Here is a 20404-nt window from a genome sequence, read left to right as displayed (position 1 = left end):
AGGTGGACAGAATGCTGATCTGGCTGTTCCATAAAAATAAACCTAATCATGTCACTACCTTGGCCAACCAACCAAATACTAGGTAGAAAATCAGCTCTGGTGATAAAGAACAGTTATACATAAGACTGAAACAGGCAATTGTCACTGAGAATATATCCAGTTTGCAATTTCAGGCTTTGGATATAGGACACTAGGTTCTAGGAAACAAGTTACTTGCAGCTAATCAATGATCCTCTCTCATCATTGATATTTCTCTCTCTCTGAAGTCAATAAAAATATATTTAAAAAATAATTAAAAATGAAACTGTTTATATTCTACAAGTACTGAAAAATTCTGGGCTACAAAAACAGGAATTCAATTTATGTGATCTGATAAAGGAGTTCTATGCTACTTCCAAGTATAAAAGCTGTGTGGGAGACATAAACTAGACTTGAGTAGTTTAATACACATGTGGCTATTCAATTAAAAATTCAGTTCCTCAGTTACACTAGCTACATTTCTTTTTTTTTTAAATATATTTTATTGATTTTTTACAGAGAGGAAGGGAGAGGGATAGAGAGTTAGAAACATCGATGAGAGAGAAACATCGATCAGCCGCCCCCTGCACATCTCCCACCGGGGATGTGCCCGCAACCCAGGTACATGCCCCTGACCGGAATCGAACCCGGGACCCTTCAGTCCGCAGGCCGACGCTCTATCCACTGAGCCAAACCGGTTTCGGCTACACTAGCTACATTTCAAGTGGTCACTAACCACATATTGCTCATTACTATATTAGATAACAGATTATTAAATAGAACAATATTCTATAGACTATTTCTATCACCACAGAAAGTTCTACTGGACAGTAGCAGTCTAGACAACAAAATATCAACATTTCCTAGGTCATTTTAGTGGTTTATGGGGAAAATTAGAGCAAACTGTTAAAATGAGGATGATTATGAAAACCAGGAATTATGATCAATGTATATGGAACTTATACTCAAAGAAGACATCTAAAAAAGTTACAAACCTCCAAGCAAAGTGGTATCTGGGAGAAATCATATACTCTAGTACAGTGCTATTCAAAATGTGGTCTGCCTCGTGGTGCTGGTCCCCAAACTGTTTGGTACCACTCTGCAGTTAAATCCAGAAATTGGGAGTGTTTAGAAACTTCTAGAGTAATTTAACATTGCTGTGACATTTTAATTTTATTGTATTCTACAAAAGTACCACTCTGCAATAAACTAGAAATTTAAAAAAGCTAGTCTTTGCCTGGGCTGGTAGCTTAGTGGTTGGAACACCTCCCCACACACAAAAGGGTTGAGGTTTTGATTCCTGGTCAAGGAAAAAAAAATAGCTAGTTTTGCCACAGAACTTGAGAGAAACACTACTCTAGAACATATTTGTGACAATGAATGTGCTTAGAGAACAGAGCTCATATAGTCAGAGTTCTGCCAATTACCACTATCCTATCTAATAAAAGAGAAACATGGTAATTAGCGTACATCCACTACCCTTCCCATTGGCTAATCAGGGCGATATGCAAATTAACTGCCAGCCAAGATGGCGGCCGGCAGCTTGAAACTAACATGAGGCTTGCTTGCTTCAGTGATGAAGGAAACCACCGTTCCCCGCCTGCCTTGCCGGCCTCTGAGCTTGCAGTTTGAAACATAGTTACAAATATAGAAGCTAAACAAAACCCCAGAAACCTGCTTTCAGCAGCCGGGATCTCAGAGCTGGAGTTGATACAGTGTTTCGATTAGAGAACACAAACAAACCAGATACCTGCTTTCAGCAGCAGAGGCCTCAGAGCTGGAGTCAGAGCTAAAGCTGGCCCAGAATAAGAAAAAAAGAAAAAAAGGAGCAGTTGGGAGCTTCAGTACCCACCAGCCTGAAAACAACCCTCAGCCCCTCACCCAGACTGGCCAGGCACCCCAGTGGGGACCCCCACCCTGAAGGGTGTGTGACCAGCTGCAAACAGCCATCATCCCCTCACCCAGACTGGCCAGGCACCCCAGTGGGGACCCACACCCTGAAGGGTGTGGGACCAGCTGCAAACAGCCATCATTCCCTCACCCAGGCTGGCCAGGCACCCCAGTGGGGACCCCCACCCTGATCCAGGACACCCTACAGGGCACACCAGCTGGCCCCCACCGGTGCACCAGACCTCTATCCTATATAGTAAAAGGGTAATATGCCTCCCAGCACCAGGATCAGCGGAGCCGCTAGGCCTCCTGGCACCGGGATCAGCTTGTCAGGGGGCAGCGCCAAAACCCCCTGATCGCCCTGTGGCTCTGTGTGTGACAGGGGGCGGGGCCACAACCTCCCTATCCGCCCTGCTCTGTTCCTGACAGGGGAAGGCACCCCAACCCCCTGATCAACCCTGCTCTGTGCCTGACAGGGAGGAGCTCCCCAACCCCCTGATCGCCCTGTGGCTGTGTGTGTGACAGGGTGCGGCACCCCAATCCCCTAATCGGCCCTGCTCTGTGTGTGACAGGGTGTGGCGCCCCAAACCCTCCCACGGGCCCTGCTCTGTGTGTGACAGTGGGCGGTGCCTCAGCCCCCTGATCGGCCCTGCTCTGTGCCTGATAGGGGGGAGCTCCCCAACCCCCTGATTGCCCTGCGGCTCTGTGTGTGACAGCGTGCGGCGCCCCAACCCCCTGATCGGCCCTGCTCTGTGTGTGACAGGGTGCGGCGCCCCAACCCCCCCCCCCCCACGGGCTCTGCTCTGTGTGTGACGGGGTAGAGCCATAACCTCCCCATCGGCCCTGCCCTGAGTGTGACAGTGGCAGTGCCCCAACCCCCTGATCGGCCCTGTGTGTGACAGGGGGCGGTGCCCCAACCCCCTGATTGGCCCTGCTCTGTGCATGACAGGGGGTGGCGCTGCCACCTCCCCAAGTGATCCTACCCTGAGTGTGACAAGGAGTGGCATCGCAACGTCCCGATCAGCCCTGCTCTGTGCATGACAAGAGGTGGCGCCCCAACTCCCCAATCGGCCCTGCTCTGAGCCCGACCAGGGGCTGCACCTAGGGATTGGGACTGCCCTCTGCCACGCAGGAGCAGGCCTAAGCCAGCAGGTCGTTATCTCCCGAGGGGTCCCAGATTGCGAGAGGGCACAGGCCGGGCTGAGGGACCCCCCCCCCCCCCCGCCCGAGCGCACAAATTTTTGTGCCCTGGGTCTCTAGTCCTATATAATAAAAGGGTAATATGCAAATTGACCCTAACAGCAGAAAGACTGGGAATGACTGGTCACTATGACACACATTGACCACCAGGGGGCAGACGCTCAATGCAGGAGCTTCCCCCTGGTGGTCAGTGCACTCCCACAGGGGGAGCTCTGCTCAGCCACAAGCCAGGCTGCTGGCTGCCAGCACAGCAGAGGGAGGGGGAGGGGGGAGAGGGGGAGGGGGAGGGGGAGAGGAGGAGGAGGAAAGAGACGAAACATCGATGTGGGAGAGATACATCGATTGGTTGCCTGGTTGCCTCCTGCATATGCCCTAACTTGGCAGGGGACTGAACCTGCAACCCAGGTACATGCCCTTGACCGGGAATTGAACCAGCAACCCTTCAGTGAATGGGCTGGCGCTCTAACCATTGAGATACTAGCCAGGGCATTATTCCCATTTTTATAGATGAGGATCAAATAAGTTTAATATTTTGCTCAAAGTCACAAAATCAACTAAGGTATCTCCTTCATGTTCTACTCATGGACTGGCAAAATCAGGTCAAATATGGAGAAAGATTATAGGGAAAGGAAAAGAAAAGCTGATGTCCCTGAATTGAAACACTATCAAAATAACTCAGGTGGCCTGGCCAGTGTGGCTCAGTGATTGAGTGTTGACCTATGAACCAGGAGGTCACAGTTCAATTCCGGGTCAGGGCACATGCCTGGGTTGCAGGCTTGATCCCCAGTAAGGGGCATGCAGGAGGCAGAGCCAATCAAGAATTCTCTCTCATGACTGATGTTTCTATCTCTCTCCCCCTCTCCCTTCCTCTCGGATATCAACAACACACACACACACACACACACACACACACACACACACACACAAAACAACTCAGGCAGACAGTATATGTGAGGGACAAATTCCTCTCAGGAATGTGTCCATGTGAGCCGAGTAGTAGGAGGTACAATGTTCAATTTAATTCATTTTGATGGAACATACGAACATACATAATTCCTTAGAAGAGTGAAGTTATTGCTGAGATTCTCAGACACCTAACCGTCATATACAAAAGGAGATAGATGAGATCCAGGGCCACACATCCAAAGCATCCTTTCCCTTGGCCATCTAGCAAAACACAAATGACTTTGGGTTTATAATAATTCTTCCCAATTAAGCTGCACGTGGTTTAAGAATCACATACTCTGCCTTTCTCTCGACTCCTAAATTGTAAATATTTCACACAAACCAGCAAATACTCCTATTGAACACCTATGGTTTCAGCATCAAACTGAGCACACAGAGCTGATGTTGTATTTCTGGTAAACACAAAAGGAAGGGAAGATGAAACATAGCTGTAAGCAAGATTATGAGTGGTTCTCCCCCACTCCTCCCACTGCAGGTACAAGTGTTTACTTCTTAGTGTTCAGTTTTTTTCCTGAGCAAAAATATAACCAGTAACCAGTCAGGTCAATTTTTTCCTATGAATTTCCAAAGAGCTCAATATTTCCATGCTCAAATGGGAAATAATAATTTAAAAAAATTTTTTTTTCGACAACCAAGAGAAATACAGAGCATGCTCAAACAGCCTAAGTAGAAGTTATGAAAACAATCTGGGTTGGGGGACCAATTAGCTTTGTGAAACAATTTCTGTAATACAATCAGCAGGCAGTGAGAGGAGATGAGAGCCAAAGGACTGTGTGAAACAAAGTGTTACATTCTTAACCTGGTAGTCCCTAAGCTGTTCTAACATTGCAAAAGCAGTACTTTACCTTTCTGGAGATTGAAGAAACATTCAAACCAAATCTTTGAGCTCTTTCCTTTAGCTTGTCCAGGTTAACCTACAAAAACAATGGGGGAAAACAAACACCAACAAAAAACCAACCTATATTTTAAAAAACCAAAACAGAAAATACAGAAGGCAGAAACTATGATCCAATGATAAGAGTTAAATAAGCCTACAACATCAAAGATAATCTATGTGCCAAATTAGGACAGAAAGCAGCACCCGTCCATGCCACTAATTATTAAAAGGCTTCTTTTGGAATGCAGTGACAGAGTCGGCCCTACCACCTTCATTCATCAAAGGTGGCAAGAACCTCATGAGGGTTTAAGATCAAAGTAGGACAAACACTGCTTGAAAAAGCAAACAAATGTCTAAATCATCACCTCCTAACAAGTCCTTCATTCACAGTCCAAAATCATTAATTCCTATAGTCTCTGCAAATAGTTCTTAACTCTATCTCTTAACAAAAAGATATCATCACTGCACTTGTACTTTCTTCAGAAGACAAATCTACCACCAGTACCCTACTCAATTTTCTTGGAAGCCTTGATATATCAAGATTATCATAGGCATATTTAGGACATTTTCTTTCTTTTTAGGTAGAGGAAGGATATTTTGAATGATTAATGCATGTAATTGCTGAGGCCACTATGTACAGGTAAGAGAGGTGGATATTTCTTTATCTCTTCCCCTTTGGACAGAGTCTTGATGATTTCCTCCCTCTTGGCCTGGAGCCATTCATCATGGAGCTTGCGTGCTTCCTTGGTCTTAGACCTGTGGGCCTCAGCCTGGTCAGCCAGAAGTTTGCTGAGTCTCGTCTGCCTTCCTTCAGCTCATGAATGTGTTCCATAAGAATCCGCTTGTTTCTGAACATGTTACCTCTCACTTTCAGGAACAGGCTGTGATACATGTGGTGGACAATCTTCTTAGATTCACAGTATCTTCTAAGCATCTGGAAAAGAATTCTCATCCTCCTCATCCAGGCTACCTTCTCAGCCATTCAAGCACTGGCAGTACCCTTTGGTTTACCTCAGCCATATGCCTGCCCTTCTTGCAGGCCAAGGTGTTTTTCAGGGATCAAGCTTGGGGAATGGACAATCACAGGCTTCCAGATCATCAGTCCATCTTTGATCAACTTCCAGATCTGCTGATGGGAGTTGGCAATGGAGATTTCATTGGTCTCACTGGGGTCTAACCCAACCTTCTTTTTGCCACAGAAAAGGACACTGCAGCCAAGCCTCTTCTGAAGCCTGAGCAATACTCATGTATGTGGACACACCGGTAAAAGTACTTGGAAAATTTTCATTACTACTACCACTAAAAATAATGAACTGTAACCACAAAAGCAGAATTCCATAAAGCTGAACATATTTCTTTTTTTATAGTAAACACTGACCTTTAAAATTTTATTTATTTTTATTATTATCATATTTTAAATCCTCACCTGAGGATATGTTTTTATTGATTTTAGAGAAAGGAAACGGGAGACAGAGAGAAAGAAACATCAATGTGAGAAAGAAACATCAACTGGTTGCCTCCCATACATGCCAACCAGGGATTGAACCGGCAACCTGGATATGTGCCCTGACCGGGAATCAAACTTGGACCTTTCCGTGTACAGGACGACACTCCAACCAACTGAGCTAAGGACAAACTGAACATATTTCACCACATCACTTATTTTCATTTTCTAATCATGCCTACTAGTCACAATGGCCCAGAAGTGTCTTATTCTACTAGTCTTTATTCTGATTTTACATTTACTAGGAGTGTTGAAAAATACCAGTATCTATAAATAGAACTCATTAAGTTGCTTTCACAGATTTTCTTGTGGTAATTAAGAATTAGACATTATCAAAGCCACTGGACAAGGCCTAAAACTGCAGTACCATAAAACAAAGAGTTAATTGGGCTGTCCTCTAACAAAATCTATTCATTTGTTCAAGAGGAGTGGTAGGAAAGGGGATGTCTATAGTATTTTTGAAGACATGGAAATTTTCCTGACCTCTCGGAACCTCTAACAATTCTCTTTATTCAGGACATCAAACATTACTGAAAACAGTTACCAAGCTCATATGACCTCAGTTTCCTTTGACCTGGGGAGGAAAAGTCTCTCTAACTTTTATACTAACTGGATAGAGTTAAGTGTTAGCTCTCAAGGTATAAAATAAGATTTCTTACCATAGGCTTGGTGTCAGATGACAGGCCTAAAAAAAGAGAGTTTTATTTAATATTTTAAAAAGTCATAAAGGAAGCTCATAGTCTTCAAATCAAGTCAGACAGCATAGAAATAATATATATGACAAATCTCCTTTATTAGAAGTAAAAGGCAGATTGCATCTAGAGACCATATCTGTATAGCCACTTTGGAAACAGTTTGGCAGTTCCTCAGAAAGTTAAAGCATAGTTTACCATATGATTCAGCAATTCCATGCCTAGGTATATACACAAAAGACATGAAAACATTTATCTATACAAAAACTTGTATATGAATGTTCACAGCAACATTATCCATAATAGCCAAAGTGTGAAAACAATCTAAATGTTCATCAACTGATGAATGGTTAGATAAAATATGGTATATCCACACAATGGAATATTACCCAACAATAAAAAGAAATGAAGTTCTGATAAATGCTACAACAACTGAATACATTATGCTAAGTGAAAGAATTCAGTCACAAATAACCACAAATCATATGATTCCACTTATATGAAGGAAAATTTATATATACATAAGAAAAAATCAGTGGTTGCTTAGGGGGACAGGATGGGAAACAACTGATAATGAGTACAGGGTTTTGTTTTTGGGTGATTGATATGTCCTAAAATTAGATTGTGATGATAGCTGCACAACCCTGTGAATATAAAGAAACCAATAAATTATATATTTTAAATGGATGAATTGTATGGTATACGAATTATATCTCAATAAAGCTGTTAAAAAATGAGAAAGAAATTCATATCTGGAAAAAAGAGCAGAGCTATTATCATGAGTTAAAATTATGGCCTCTTTTTAAAAAATATACTTTCTTATTGATTTCAGAGAGGAAGGGAGAGGGAGAGGTAGAAACATCAACGATGAGAGAGAATCATTCATCGGCTACTTCCTGCATGCCACACTGGGGATGGAGCCCACAATGTGGGCATGTGCCCTGACCAGGAATGGAACCATGACCTCCTAGGATCTCCCAGTTCATAGGTTGACACTCAACCACTGAACCACACCAGCTGGGCAAAATTATGGCCTCTTTAAGATAATGTTCTGTCTGGAAATTATCACTAAGAAGCAAGTAGTAAACTGGTCTATAGGATCAAACCTAATCTAGTGAATAATTACTGACTTAAAACTTTTCAAAATTTTATTTTAAGCAATCTCAATTTTGTCATTGGTTCTGTAACTCTCCAATGTAAGCATTTATGTATGGATTCAACTTTTACCATAACCCATGTGCTAGGAACTCTTAGATGTTTTTATGTTCTCACTCATAACACTAAAACTCCTTTCAAATGTTCTGTTCAAACATTTTAATTGATTTTTTTAGAGAGAGAGAAAGGGAGAGGGTAGAGAGACAGAACATTGATGCGAGAAAAACATCGATTGGCTGCCTCCTGCATGCCCAGAACTGGGCAGTGCCCTGACCAGAAATCAAACCGGTGACCTCGAACCGGTGACCTCGAACCGGTGACCTCCTGGTTCATGGGTCAACACTTAACCAGTGAGCAATACCAGCCAGGCTGTTCTGTTCTTTAGAGCTACTCTGTAATTCTAGGATGTCAGAGTTACGGTAACACTGTAAATGTTATCTATACATTATTTTTACTGATCAGGTTTACTTTTCAGACTGTATTCATCTTAACTTTTGTTCTTTCTTCAAATTGCACCACCTAATGTCTTAAATAATTTTGTTGTACTATCATCAATCCTATTATCTCTCTCTTGACATAACTAAAAGCTAGAAAATAACTTATTTCTAAAACACATACTGATAGTGGCCAGAATTTTTCTGGTCTTTTAGAGGATATTTTCTTAACACACTTGAAACTACAAACAAGTCACTAGGAAGACCGGATTGGATTAGGAGATTTCATTTAAATTTTATGGGGATTATGTCCTTTTAAAAAATAATAACCTGCCCTAGCTGGTTTGGTTCAATGGATAGAGCGTCGGCCTGCACACTGAAGGGTCTCAGGTTCGATTCTGGTCAAGGGCACATGCCTGGGGTTATGGGCTTGATCTCCAGTGTGGGGTGTGCAGGAAGCAGCCGATCAATGATTCTTCCTCATCAATGATGTTTCTATCTCTTTCCCTCTCCCTTCCTCTCTGAAATCAATAAAAAAAATATATATATATATATGTGTATATTTAAAAAAACCAATAACCTTTATTCCCTAATTTATTACAAAATGCATATTCATTGTAGAAATTTTTTTCATTGTAGAAATTTTAAAAACAGACAAGATTTAGTCACTCAAAATTCTACCAGAGAAAATGAGTATTAACAATTTAGTATATTTCCTTTATTTCCTAGCCATACGTGCACTAGGAAATGACAATCTACTGCAAATTTTATAACTTTCTTTTTTCACTTAATATCTTCCTGATAAATATTCTTCAATACCATTTTTAACATCTGCATGGCCTTCTACTATACCATGGTACAAATTTATTTAACCAATTCCCTATTGTATATTACACTGCTTATTTCCTTGTAAACTCCTAGAAGTAAGATTGTTGAGGTAAAAAAGACTCTTTCCCTTTACCACTACATGAGGCAGAATAACAATGGACAGGTACATAATAATTATATACTGATTTGAGACAACAGAATGAGTGAGGTACTAGAAACTTCTCTGAAAATGTCCAAGAAAAGAAAAAACAAATGTTGGTACTTCTTCCTATTCTCTTCAGTATCTTCTCTAAATTGCCCAGGAAGGCTTACGTATAGTTTTACCTAAAGCAAAGAGGTAAATGTTACAACTTCTCAAAGGCTTCTAAAGCTAGTAAGTTTACCTTAACTTGGAGAAATAAAATCTGTGTGCGAGAAAAGTAAGAATATAGAGATAACTTTCTCAGAAAAGTTTCTGTATGCTTACCTTTTGAGGGAACTGAAGAAATTCCAAATCTGTAGAAAGAAAAACAAGCTAAATTTTAGGGAGCTGTTCACACTCCTGGTCTCCGTGTCAAGTGTACATATGGCACTTCTTGCTTGTGATCTCAAGCCTTGCAATCATTAGCTAATTCTAACAACCCCATGAAAGAAGTTCCGTTTACTCTTTTTCTCACCAAGAGTCCAAATAATAAGCTAAAAGGAAGCCTTATCAGAAGTATTAGTCAGTTCCTGACTTTTACCTATTACAAAAACCCTGCTCAATAATAAAACCTATCTATAGCTACTATATCCAAATCAACAGAGTTCTGAATAGAGCCAAAAAAGCTTCTTTTCACCAAGGCCTATATCCTCATTAAAGTCAACAATTATATTTAAAATCATAGCCCCTCACCTTCATACTATCATTATCTCAGGTCCAAAAGGCGGGGGACACTCACCTAGCTGCCCGGGCAGCTTTCTTACTCTCCAAGCTCACAGGTACATTGAATCTTTCAGCTCTCTTCTGCATTCTCTAAGTGATAATGGACAAAAGAAGGGGAAAAGAAAAATTTAATTTCTGGTTTTCTTCTCTTAAGAGAAAAGTTGTTTAGAAGTTTATCTTTAGAACATGAGGAATAATTTCTTAAAATCTAAACTGAGAATACTGACAATCTTAGAGGATATCAGGTTATATCCATCTGAGCGCTTAAGTCAATAGCCATTTCCAGAAAGCAAACACAAAAAGACTATTATTACATTCACATCCTCAAAAACTAAAGAAATAAAACAAAACCCACAATCTGCATGAAGCCAAGAAGAAAAAAAGCTGTGTCTAGCTGACCTTTGAAAAGGGATCAAAGGAACAACTTGGTTCCAACAGTGATGGTATGCTTTCAGTTAGAAATGAGGCAGTATATCCTATGTCACCTTTACTTTAAGGGTATATAAAAGAACACAGATCTCGACTGGAACCTAGTTTCAGAGTTTTAAAGACAGAATCCCACAGAAATTTCAATCTCACCAGCTAGTGAGTTATAACTTAAGGGTGATATCTTCCCTTGTTACTTTTCATCTCTCCCAAGGTACAATTCTCCCAAGCTCCAATCCTAGCTTGTAAACATCCTAAAGAGAAATACCACTAAGACCACAGGTACAGTGTTATATACAAAAAGACTATGGTTTCAACGATGACTATGCCAGCCGAAATATTTTCTCAAGTGCAGTTGGTGGAAAAATTTTTAAAGTGATAATACAGATAGAATAAAGGGTAAGAAATAGGAGGATATATGTATAGAGGGCCTGCTCTTCTCCCAGGGAGAATACCTACCTCAGTCTGTGGTATTTCAGATGTAATTTTTACTACTTTCTTTTCCGCTGCCCTGGAAAAAGAGGAAAAGAGTTTTTTAAAATGAGAAAACTGACATTCTAAACCAAAACTTTAGAATTGTATAAGAATTTACCTAAATCATGTCTTCTGTCCCATATCTCTCTACCACCCCTTCTTAACCCAAAAAACCTTAAAACGCATTAGAACTTCAATTCCTTGAACTGTCATCTATTGATAAGAGTTCAAATAACAGACTAAGCTACTTTGCTAAAGTATAAGAAAGTTACCAGGAAAGAAGTCTGGATATATATATTGGGCTGAAGGGAAATACTCAAAGGATACGGGAAACCATTTTATTTACTTTTAGGAACTTTTAAATTTACTTCTGGACTCTAACTAGTCCTCTAACCCTCATTTAAATATCAGCTCTCAATTTTCATCACAGAAACAATGTGTGCTCTACAAGCTCTGGTTTCTTTTACAAATCCCTTATATTTCCCATGGGGACTGTAGTTTCAGCTGAAACAGTCAAAATGGGACAAATAAAAATGCCAAAAGGAGTGGGAAGAAAAAAGGCTAAGGGGAGTTTGAATTAGGAAAACAAGGTAAGTTACTAGTCAAAAGGCTAAGAGAAAACAAAAGAGGAGGACCACAGGGGCGGTAGACAAAGTTCGGAAGTACCCAGGATAAATGGAAGGGAATTAACCTTCCACCAAACGACTCCCATAAAACTGTGGGTCATAACCAGTCTCATTAAGGTCCCTCATTTAGAGACATGGGCGGCTTTTGTTCCAATATCCCAGACACTTTTCCCATTTGATGCCCTGAAAGGTAGTAATGGTTTAATGGCATTTTCAGAGGAAGCAATTCTGGAACAGGAACTTACTCTCTCCTACATCCTTTTGTTGGAGGTCCCTGAACTGACATATAAGCAATAGGTGCCCCCTGCTGACCATAACTAAGTCCTACAATACTGAACTGACTTGACTATGAAAAAAGAAAAAAACATCAAACTAGAAAGAGGAATATTTTTGGAGACTATCAAACCAAAGATGAAGTAAGGGGTCTCCTATTGAATGTTCAAGGGAGCTAAATTAGCCCTAAATATTCTGACTTGTAAAGAAATTTTTGAATTCTTCCCAACTCCTGGTCACTCTTCCTTCCCTGTCTTGTTCAGGCAAAAAGGGACACTGAAGTTATGTTTTTCTTCAAGTCCAATGCCATTAAGAAAGCAGTCCTCTCCACCAACCCCAGGCTAATGACTTTCTTCACATTCCTGTCTTAAAGCACAATCACTGCAGTTCACCTCATAGCAGAAATGGAACCCCAAAGAGGAACCCTCCTTCTGTTCCATTCTAACCCCCTCAGGTGCATTTAATCACTAGCAATAAAAACACATCACATTCTGGGACTCATGGGAAATTTCATCTCTTCATTGAAAAATTTTTGACACACAGTCACATACCACTGTCTAAACTATAGGGACTCAGACCTTCACTGAACTGTACATATTTTTAAAAATATATATTTTTATTGATTTCAAGGAGGAAAGGAGGAGAGAGAGATAGAAACATCAATAATGAGAGAGAAGCATTGACTGGCTGCCTCCTGCATGACCCCCTAGTAGGGGGCCAAGCCCAAAACCAGGGCATGTGCCCTGACCAGGAATTGAACCGTGACTGCCTGGTTCGTAGGTGGACGCTCAACCACTGAGCCATGCCAGCCGGGCATGTACTATACATAGTTTAGTCTAACCATTACTTCCCTCCAAAAAGCCAAATCACCACCACCCCACACATTCAATTTCCCTGTTTAGAAATTATTAATAAAATTAAAACCCTTTAAACAAATTACACATTTTACATGTCCTAAGAATAATGAACTTTTACAAATTTTCAAACTTCACTTTTCAAAATATTTATTATTGATTTTTTTTCTTTTTGAGAGAGAGAGTGCGAAACACTGATCAGCTGCCGTCTGCATGTTCCCTATCCCCTTATTGGGGACAGAGCCCACAACCTGTGTATGTGCCGTGACAGGGAATCAAACAGGCAACCTTTTGGTGCAGGGGATGATGTCCAACCGAGCCACATCGACCAGGTCCAAATTTCATTATTTTTAAACCACACAAGCCAATTATCACTGTATTTACCTGATATTGCTTCTTGCCCAGAAGTCCCAAAAACATCTCAGTTTTAAAGCTATCCCATAAAACATTTTCTTAAAACATTATATCTAGCCCTAATGGGTTTGGCTCCGTGGATAAAGCGTCGGCCTGCGGACTGAAGGGTCCCAGGTTCGATTCCGGTCAAGGGCATGTATCTTGGTTGCAGGCACATCCCCAGTAGGGGGTGTGCAGGAGGGAGCTGATCGATGTTTGACTCTCTATCCCTCTCCCTTCCTCTCTGTAAAAACTCAATAAAATATATTAAAAAAAATAAAAATAAAAAACATTATATCTAAACACAAGCCCCTATGATGGAAGATAACTAAAAGGTTTTCAAAGCAGTAATATTTGACAAAATCTAATAAAACATTACATGCACATCCCCTGTAATGCAGAAACTCCAGAGATATATCCTATGAACATATTTGCATAAGTATAAAAACACTGCATAAGGACATGTAGCACTGCATTTTCTGCTAGTATGAATAATCTCAATGTCCATCAACAGGAGACCAATGAAATTACTGTTTACCCCTGGAATGGAATACTATTAGTTGCTAGAAAGAATAAGACACTAAGCCAGTGATGGCGAACCTTTTGAGCTCGGCGTGTCAGCATTTTGAAAAACCCTAACTTAACTCTGGTGCCGTGTCACATACAGGAATTTTTTGATAGTTGCAACCATAGTAAAACAAAGACTTATATTTTTGATATTTATTTTATATACTTAAATACCATTTAACAAAGAAAAATCAACCAAAAAAATGAGTTCGTGTGTCACCTCTGACAGGCGTGTCATAGGTTCACCATCACTGCTCTAAGCTGATAACTACTAAATCTGGAAAGGAGGAAGTAAAACTCTAATTATTCACAGATGACATGATATTGTACATAGAAAATCCTAAGGACTCCACCAAAAAATGACTAGATTGCCCTAACCAGTTTGGCTGAGTGGATAGAGTGTCAGCCTGTGGACTCAAGGGTCCCAGGTTCGATTACAGTCAAGGGCATGTACCTTGGTTGTGGGCACATCCTCAGTAGGGAGTGTGCAGGGGGCAGCTGATCGATGTTTCTCTCTCATTGATGTTTCTAACTCTCTATCCCTCTCCCTTCCTCTGTGTAAAAAATCAATAAAATATATTTTTTAAAAAATGACTAGATTTAATAAATGAATTTGGCAATGTAGCAAAAACAAGATCAACACCCAAAAATTGATGGCTTTTTTTATATACCAATAATGAATTCTCAGAAAGAGAAATTTAAAAAACAACCCCATTTACCATTGCACCAAAAAAAATTAAGATACTTAGGAATAAACTTAACCAAGGAGGTAACAGACTTGTACTCAGAAAACTACAGGATGTTGAAAAATGAGATAGAAAAAGATATATACAAGTGGAAGAATATTCCGTGTTCATGGATTGGTAGAATCAACATCATTAAAATATCCATACTACCCAAAGCAATCAACAGATTCAATGCAATCCCTATTAAAATATCAACAGCATATTTCACAGATCTAGAACAAATACTCCAAAAATGTATATCGAACCAAAAAAGAACCCGAATTGCTATAGCAATCTTGAGAAAGAAGAACAAAGTTGGAGGAATCACAATACCAGATATCAAGTTATACTACAAAGCCACCATGATCAAAACAGCCTGGAACTGGCATAAGAACAGGCCTATCGATCAATGGAACAGAAAGAACAGAGACCCAAGAAATCGACCCAAGCCATTACGCTCAATTAATATTTGACAAAGGAAGCAAGAGCATACAGTGGAGTCAAGAGAGTCTCTTCACTGAACAAAAATCGTGCATCTATAGATGAGGACAGTGGGGGTGGGGAGGTGATTTAAAAAAAAAAGTCTCTTCAATAAATGGTGTTGGGAAAATTGGACAGATACATGCAAAAAAATGATACTAGACCACCAACTTACAACATATACAAGAATAAACTCAAAATGGATAAAAGACCTAAATTTAAGTTGGGAAACCATAAAAATCCTAGAAGAAACGATAGGCAGCAAAATCTCAGACATCTCGTCAAAACCGGTTTGGCTCAGTGGATAGAGAGTCGGCCTGCAGACTCAAGGGTCCCGGGTTCGATTCCGGTCAAGGGCATGTATCTGGGTTGTGGGCACATCCCCAGTGGGGAGATGTGCAGGAGGCGGCTGATCGGTGTTTCTCTCTCATTGATGTTTCTAACTCTCTATCTCTCTCCCTTCCTCTCTGTAAAAAATCAATAAAATATATTTTAAAAAAAATCTCAGACATCTCTTGTAGCAATGTTTACGGATACATCTTCTAGGGCAAAGGAAATTAAGGAGAAAATAAACAAATGGGACTACATCAAAATAAAAAAATGTCTGCATAGCAAAAGAAAATATCAACAAAATGAAAAGGGAGCCCACTGTATGGGAGAACATATTTGGCAATGATACATCTGATGAAGAGTTAATATCCAAAATATATAAGGAACTCATACAACTTAACAAAAGGAAGACAATCCAATTAAAAAATGGACAAAGGACCTAAATAGATACTTTTCAAAAGAGGACCTACGGAAGGCCAAGAGACATATAAAAAATGCTCAGTCACTAATCATCAGAGAGATGCAAATTAAAATGACAATGAGGTATCACCTCACACTTCTCAGAATGGCTACCATCAACAAATCAACAAATGACAAGTGCTGGTAAGGATGTGGAGAAAAGGGAACCCTAGTACACTGCTGGTGGGAATGCAGACTGGTGTAGCTATTATGGAAAATAGTATGAAGTTTCCTCAAAAAATTAAATATAGAACTGCCATTTGATCCAGTGATCCCACTTCTAGGAATATATCCTAGGAAACCCGAAACACCAATCAGAAAGAATGTATGCACCCCTATGTTCATAGCAGCACAATTTACAATAGCTAAGATCTGGAAACACCCAAATGCCCTTCAGTAGATGAGTGGATAAAAAAGCTGTGGTACATTTATACCACGGAATACTATTCAGCAGTAAAAAGAAGAATCTCTTACCCTTTGAGACAGCCTGGAGGGCCCTGGAGAGTATCATGCTAAGTGAAATAAGTCAGAGAAAGACAAGTATCACCTGATCTCACTCATATGCGGAATCTAATGAACAAAATAAACTGATGAACACAGTGGACCCAGAGACAGGAAAGCATGAAACAGAGTGCGGAATCTCAGAGTGAAGGCGCAGGAGGGTGGGTGGGTGGGAGGTAATCAACCAAAGACATTGTATGCATACATGCATAACCCATGGATGGGGTGAGCTGTAAGGGGCCAATGGGGGAAAAAAAGAGGACATATGTAATACTTTTAACAATAAAGATTTAAAAAAAAAAAAAAAGGAAGCATTACCTGAGATAACTGTTCCAAAAAAAGATCTCCAGATGTGAAAAAAAATCAAGAAACCAACAATATGCACAGTGTGTAACCATATGTATCCGTATATACACATACCATGTAATACATTACAAAAGAATATACTGAAAACCTCTAGGAAATCAGATGGGGGTGAAAACAAGGGCTACTTGTGTGTATGTCCTGTTTGCTTTTCATTAGTCTATACATTGCATTTTATAGTTAAATGCATTAACACAGCTATGAGGAACAAAAATGCTAAAAGGGACTCAACAGTTCTTAATATGCTAGAGCAGTGGTTGGCAAACTCATTAGTCAAGAGCTAAAATCAACACTACAACGATTGAAACTTCTTTTGAGAGCCAAATTTTTTAAACTTAAACTATATAGGTAGGTACATTGTTATTAACTTAATTAGGGTACTCCTAAGGCTGAGGAAGAGCCACACTCAAGGGGCCAAAGAGCCGCACGTGGCTCGTGAGCCACAGTTTGCCAACCACGGTGCTAGAGAATAAGATGGCCAGACATTTGTAGAAAGAGCCCCAAATAAAAAATGTTTATGATAACATAGTGGGATAGTTTAAATAAATCAAGATCTACTTTCCACTCTAGTATTTTGTCCTCCCCTCCTCTATTGTAATTCAAAACGGTATAGAGAATAGTGTACTTGAGAGGCAAAATCTCTGCTCAGCACTCTCCTTCCTTACAAAATTCCTTATATGCAGAGAATTTGTATAATTCGCTATACAGAGAATTATCTATTATGGTGATACAACAAAGGCTAGAAGACCTAAACTTGAGCTTAAAACTTCCTGGTCCTAATTACCTATTACATAAACCAGAGACAAACTACTTTGCTTCACTGAGACCATATACTTGAAATGAAATAGACTCTTCTGAAAATGTATGATCTACTGAGAGATGAAAAAGCCAACAAGAACACATAAAAGTTAAACAAAATGAAACACTAATATCCCACCCCCAAAACCAGAATTGTCTGCTCTGTACTCAAATTATAAAAAGAGATAGTTACACATCAACAGTTTTTTCAGGGGGTTCTTCCTCTTTAACAGGCAGTTCTATGGGCTTTGGTTCTTCTTCCTAAAATCAAATGAAACAGGATATTTAATATAAATCAAGAGTAAAAACCTATCAGTAGAAGAATGTGAAAACTCTAAAATGAACCAGTCTTTCAGAATTTTTATTCCCCCACTACACTCCCTTAACAAGTTAGTATTTAAGCCCTGTAATGACTGATGTTAAGCAATGTTGCCAAGGTAGCGACACACTGTCATGTCAGTGATCAACCTTATTCTCTCCAACTCACCTCTGTTTCATCTCCTAGTACGTCTTCTTCATTTGCCTCCTCTTCAGCTAAAGAATATTAAAATATTCAGGTCAAGCCCTGCTACAAAACCATATTGATCACTTCACTCAGGCTAAAATTATAATCATTTTGCTTTCCCAAAATACAATTCAATAATGAAGGCAAAACTAATGCTGGTAAAAATGCTCCACAGAGAAGATAAAACTGTTTTCTCCATCTAACATTAGTACAAAGTTGAAGTTCAGCTGAACTGAAGAACTAAATGTAATGAGATCAAATTTAAATATTAATATTAAGTAATATGGGAGAATACCTTTAAGATTTAGTGGTAGGGAAAGATTTCTAAAATTAAAAAAAAAAAAAAAAAAAAGAAGCAGCAAGCCATGACAGTGTTGCTCAGTGGTTGAGCATCGACCTAGGAACCAGGAGGTCTCACTTTGATTCCTGGTCAGGGCACATGCCGGGTGACAGGTTTGGTCCCCAGTGGGGGCATGAAGAAGGCAACCAATGGATGATTCTCTCTTGTCATTGATGTTTCTATCTCTCTCTTCCTCTCCCTTCCTCTCTGAAGTCAATATATATATATATATATATATATATATATATATATATATTAAACACACACACAAAAATCAAAAGCAAAAATAGTATGAGAAAGCCCTGGCTGGTGTGGCTCAGTTGGTTGGAGCATCGTCGCCCTGTGTACGGGAAAGTTGTGGATTCGATTCCCTGTCAGGGAACATGGGAGGAGACCAATCAATGTATCTCTCTCACATCGCTCTCTCTCCCTCTCTCTCTCCCCGCTCCCTAAAATCATTTTATTTAATGTAATATGAAAAAAAAAAAATGCAGATTTTTTTAAAAACTAAGGAAAAACACCATGGAAAAGGAAACAAATGACAAAGATATTAGTCTAAAACCAACAAGGGAATAGTTACTACTCCTTCTGTCCCATAATAATAGTAGCAAGTGAGTATTTAAACGGGAATTATTGACGAATGTAGCTGTAAATTATGTTGTAGCGCAAAATTGCGAAGCTTTCAATCAAAATCAATGTTTCATGACGTCTGTCATTTGTTTTGACACATCTTTCAATGTTTAGGTTAATCTAATTATTACAAATTATAACTATTTTTCTAATTTCATCCGCTGATTGAAATCAATTATTTTATTTCAGTTGAATATCAACCCATTGTAAAAGTAAGATGAAAAAAAGAGAGTTTTCAAGCAAAGATCGAGTTGCGATTGTCCAGTTCTTGATGCATCAAAAGAAAAAGGAAAAGTTGCAGAAAGGTGCAATTACGTTAACTGCAAAACAATTTAAGTGCAACAGAATGACCACATCAAGAATTTGGAAACGTGCCTCCGAAAATAACTGTCAAGGAGAATCTTATGCTAATGTTGATTCTTTGAAAAAACAAAACTGTGGACGTAAATGCAAAGATTATGGAGAACAACTTGAAAAACTTAGACATATTCCTCTTAGCAGAAGAGGCGCCATGTTAGCCTTTGATAATGTTTCTCCTGAAATACTGGATACTACGTTTCTGTCACTTCAACAAGTTATGCTGGAAGCAATGAAGAACGATGGCTCCAATAATTTTAAGCTCACGCATACTGGGAAAGCAAAGCTTTGCAGCCAACGGATCCTAACTACAAATTTAAAATGCAGTAACGAAATTATTGAAAAATCCAGAAACTATCTGAACACTCAAAATAAAAATTAGGAGTACTATTTTTAATTTATTGTTTAATTTAATCTAGTTTTTTTTATAATAAATGTTGCATTCTATATTTATTTTCTTTTGCTACTATTATTATGGGACAAATTACATTCATCAACTGCTACTATTATGGGACAGAGGGAGTAGAATTTAAAAGAAATGGCTTGCAAACTAATGAATGGTATAAATCCTAAAAGAATAACAAACAAAGGAGAAACACAAAGAACCATGAACACAGAAATGTTTAAACTCTTTAATAATTAGAGAAATGTAAACTGAAACAACCAGGAGATTAGCAAAAATTAGGCTACTTGATAAGATAGTACACCAAGTTTAGGTCTGTGAAAGCTATACAAGAACCATCACGCACTCTATAGATATATAGAGCAATTCTGGAAAGTAATTTGGCAGTGCTTAGTCATATTAAGTATACATCATAAATATATATTAATTAGC

The 20404-nt window shown here is 39.5% G+C and overlaps 1 protein-coding gene and 1 pseudogene across 3 annotated transcripts in view; both read right to left on the bottom strand.

Moving 5' to 3' along the window:
- The window catches only part of SARNP (SAP domain containing ribonucleoprotein), a 64844-nt gene that overhangs the window by 28813 nt on the left and 15627 nt on the right, over window positions 1-20404 (bottom strand). The window contains exons 3-9 of one of the 2 annotated variants that reach the window (XM_081084430.1): window positions 18225-18271; window positions 17931-17998; window positions 11354-11405; window positions 10485-10558; window positions 10031-10059; window positions 7115-7140; window positions 4920-4988 (exon numbers count right to left, since the gene is read on the bottom strand). In XM_081084430.1, coding sequence (XP_080940556.1) covers window positions 4920-4988; window positions 7115-7140; window positions 10031-10059; window positions 10485-10558; window positions 11354-11405; window positions 17931-17998; window positions 18225-18271 — 365 coding nt within the window. The remainder of the gene's footprint in view (window positions 1-4919; window positions 4989-7114; window positions 7141-10030; window positions 10060-10484; window positions 10559-11353; window positions 11406-17930; window positions 17999-18224; window positions 18272-20404) is intronic. The other variant, XM_081084431.1, reaches the window with a different exon arrangement.
- Window positions 5557-6620, bottom strand: LOC308512252 (large ribosomal subunit protein eL19-like; annotated as a pseudogene). Its single transcript has 2 exons — window positions 6523-6620; window positions 5557-6183 (listed from the first exon to the last, which is right to left on the bottom strand). The product of its transcript is annotated as a large ribosomal subunit protein eL19-like (transcript).

Source organism: Myotis nattereri, assembly GCF_964212035.1.
Source record: "Myotis nattereri genome assembly, chromosome: 2".
NCBI lineage: Eukaryota > Metazoa > Chordata > Mammalia > Chiroptera > Vespertilionidae > Myotis > Myotis nattereri.
This window is presented reverse-complemented; position numbering and strand designations above follow the sequence as displayed.